At 44.3% G+C, this 3,068-nt stretch overlaps 1 protein-coding gene across 1 annotated transcript in view; it reads right to left on the bottom strand.

Moving 5' to 3' along the window:
- palm2akap2 (PALM2 and AKAP2 fusion) overlaps positions 1–3,068 on the bottom strand; it is a 75,319-nt gene that overhangs the window by 50,641 nt on the left and 21,610 nt on the right. Inside the window, exon 3 of the mRNA XM_008326214.3 lies at positions 1,287–1,408. Coding sequence (XP_008324436.2) covers positions 1,287–1,408 — 122 coding nt within the window. The remainder of the gene's footprint in view (positions 1–1,286; positions 1,409–3,068) is intronic.

Here is a 3,068-nt window from a genome sequence, read left to right as displayed (position 1 = left end):
GGCAATAGAGTCACACACTCTTAGGATAAAGACCGCTGGTTTACATCAATCATTATGGTTCCACTCCATTCCTCTCTTCTTCCTCTTTCCTTTACCATGAACCCATCGCACATTCTGACTGCACACTGTTCTGTTATTCCCAAACAGATAATAATTTACAGTAGAGCTGCAGGTGTCGTGAGCCGTCTGTGATTGTTCTTTCCTCATTTAATCCGATCCCTACCCTGAAGATTTCCGACATTCTGGTGACAGACTCACTCTTGTCTTTCTTTCCATGTCCAGCATGTGCAGAGCACCACTCTCATGTACTTTTCTGCCACCCCACACTTCTTAGTACGTGCTTTATTTCCCGTCCATCCTATCACAGCTGAATTTATATTTAACTAACTGATGTTTCAGTCTGTGTCTGTGGAAAACTACGATCTTAATCCACGGCCGATGTCGTCACATCGGCCTTCGTCTGGGACCAAGTGTCTCTCAGCAGGGCATGATGGGAGTCAGGAAACTCCTCCCAGAGACACAAAGGCAGGAAGTGCTCCGAGTGTCTCGTCACTCTCTCTTTTTCCTCCACACCCTGGTCCAGGTGGACCCTGGTTTTCACTGGTCCAGGTTCTGTCAGTTGTTCACTGGACGTCGGAGCTGAAGCCACTTGGACGTAGATTTGATTCCTGGTCAAATTTACGTAGCTACGCCCAAGGTTTTTAGACGATTCAACAATGGATTATGGGATTTCTGATCAGAATTCACTACGGCAGAATGTCGGAAAATTGAGCGGCCTGGAATCTTCAAGGAAAATTTAGGCTAAAAAAAAAAAAAATCAAGACGTTCTAACCATCGAGGTCATGTCTTCAACTCAGCTCTGATCTTCAAGCCTGGGCTGAAGTTCTGATTGATCTGAAGTCCAACAGTACCAGAACAAGTCCAACAGTACCAGAACCTATAGAACATGTCCAACAGTACCAGAACATGTCCAACAGTACCAGAACAAGTCCAACAGTACCAGAACATATAAAACATGTCCAACAGTACCAGAACCTATAGAACATGTCCAACAGTACCAGAACCTATAGAACATGTCCAACAGTACCAGTGCGGTCCAGACCAACTGGACAGAGACAGAGAGTGGAACTGTTAGAACTGTTAGTTAACGGTCCATAGTTTCAGAAACAGGAACAGATGAATCAGTTTCATAACACACACATCTGCTCACTATCACCACCAAGTGGCCGTCCAGTTTACTCCAGTTCAGTGTGTGTGTGTGTGTGTGTGTGTGTGTGTGGACCTACCTGTGGATCAGATCTTCCAGCTTCTTCCCCTGTTCTTCATCCTGCTGCAGCTGTTTCCTCTTCACCTCCTCCTCCTCCTCTCCCGTCCCCTGGAGGAGCCATCGATCACGCATCGCTCTGGACTGAGGAGGAAACACAGAAACAAGACAGGTTGGTCCAAAGTCTGGCTCTGGGGCCGGTCACTGTACCTCCTCAGGTTGGATGTGGCCCTGGACGTACTCTGTTATTGTTGTCATTTTTTTGACCAACTCATCGTTGGCTAACCTTTAGCCGTTATCTTTGGTTTTGTCATTTTTGTTTGTGTTTCGCTACATTCTTAGCTAGCTTGTAGCATTTAAAAAAAGTTTTTATCTTTTGCCTAATATTAAATGTCGACGTTTTTCTACTCGTGTCACTTTATTAAACTACTTCAATCTAACTGTGAGTAGATGTTAGACTAAATGTTAGCAACTTTTAGTAATGTTTGGCTAACGTTCTAACATGGTTTCAAACAACTAAGCTAAACAAATCTTAGTGAAGGTTTAATTTATTAAAGTTGAATTTCCTTCTAAATCAAACCTTGACTTTTTTTTACTTTGATACAGATTAACATTCATCATATTTTTTGAATTCCAACCGTGGACTCGTCATTAGCATCGAGCTAACTCCCATTCCTCTCTGATTCATGTGATTTATTCTTCTGTTATTCTGGTCTCACTTGTTCCTGTTTCCTGTGACACACTTTTATAAACGTCAGTCGTCCGTGAGTGTGAGTGTGTGTGTGTGTGAGTGTGTGTGTGTGTGTGTGTGAGTCAGTGTGAACTGATGTCTTTCTGTTAATGAACAGAAACAGCCGAGGAATTTGTGAGGCGTCTGTCAAAGCATGAGGAAAACAAACAAACCCTAAACCCTGAATATGGACCACAGGGGGGGGGAGGGAGGGGGGGCATGAGGGTGTGTGTGTGGGGGGAGGTCAAGTTAGACTAAACCAGTTCAGATTCCTGACTCCTGAATGACATCATACCAAAATTATAAACGTTTTAAAAATGTCTGTAGTTGAAACATCTGTGTCTGTTGTGTAGACCTGTGTCTGTTGTCTGATCCTGTGTCTGTTGTCTGTTGGGTAGACCTGTGTCTGTTGTCTGATCTTGTGTCTGTTGTCTGTTGTGTAGTCCTGTGTCTGTTGTCTGATCTTGTGTCTGTTGTCTGTGGGCTGGTCCTGTGTCTGTTGTCTGTTGTGTAGTCCTGTGTCTGTTGTCTGTGGTCTGATCCTGTGTCTGTTGTCTGTGGGCTGGTCCTGTGTCTGTTGTCTGTTGGGTAGACCTGTGTCTGTTGTCTGATCTTGTGTCTGTTGTCTGTTGGCTGTGTCTGTTGTCTGGTTCTAAAATCAACAAACAGTCGTCAAATCCCCGTCTTTGGTCTGAAGGTGAACCCAGAGACTTTGTCTCCACAGCAGAGTCCAGAGGACACACACACACACACACACACACTCACACACACACACACACACTCACACTCACACTCACACACACACACACACACACTCACAAACAAACAGTTCATGTGTAACATTCCAGCAGCACACACAAGAAAGATCAAGAACACACACACACACACAGTCTGTGTGTGTGTGTGTGTGTGTGTCCACTTCTCTGCCTGACCTTTGACCTCTCAGCTGTCACACTCACTAATAACATGAATATTCCAGAGAACATTCCTGAACTTCCAGTGGAAAACGACAAAAACAGTAGAACATGTCCAACAGTACCAGAACTTTTAGAACAAGTCCAACAGTACCAGAAC

This window comes from Cynoglossus semilaevis, chromosome 14 (genome assembly GCF_000523025.1).
Source record: "Cynoglossus semilaevis isolate Cse_v1.0 chromosome 14, Cse_v1.0, whole genome shotgun sequence".
NCBI classification, from domain to species: domain Eukaryota; kingdom Metazoa; phylum Chordata; class Actinopteri; order Pleuronectiformes; family Cynoglossidae; genus Cynoglossus; species Cynoglossus semilaevis.
This window is presented reverse-complemented; position numbering and strand designations above follow the sequence as displayed.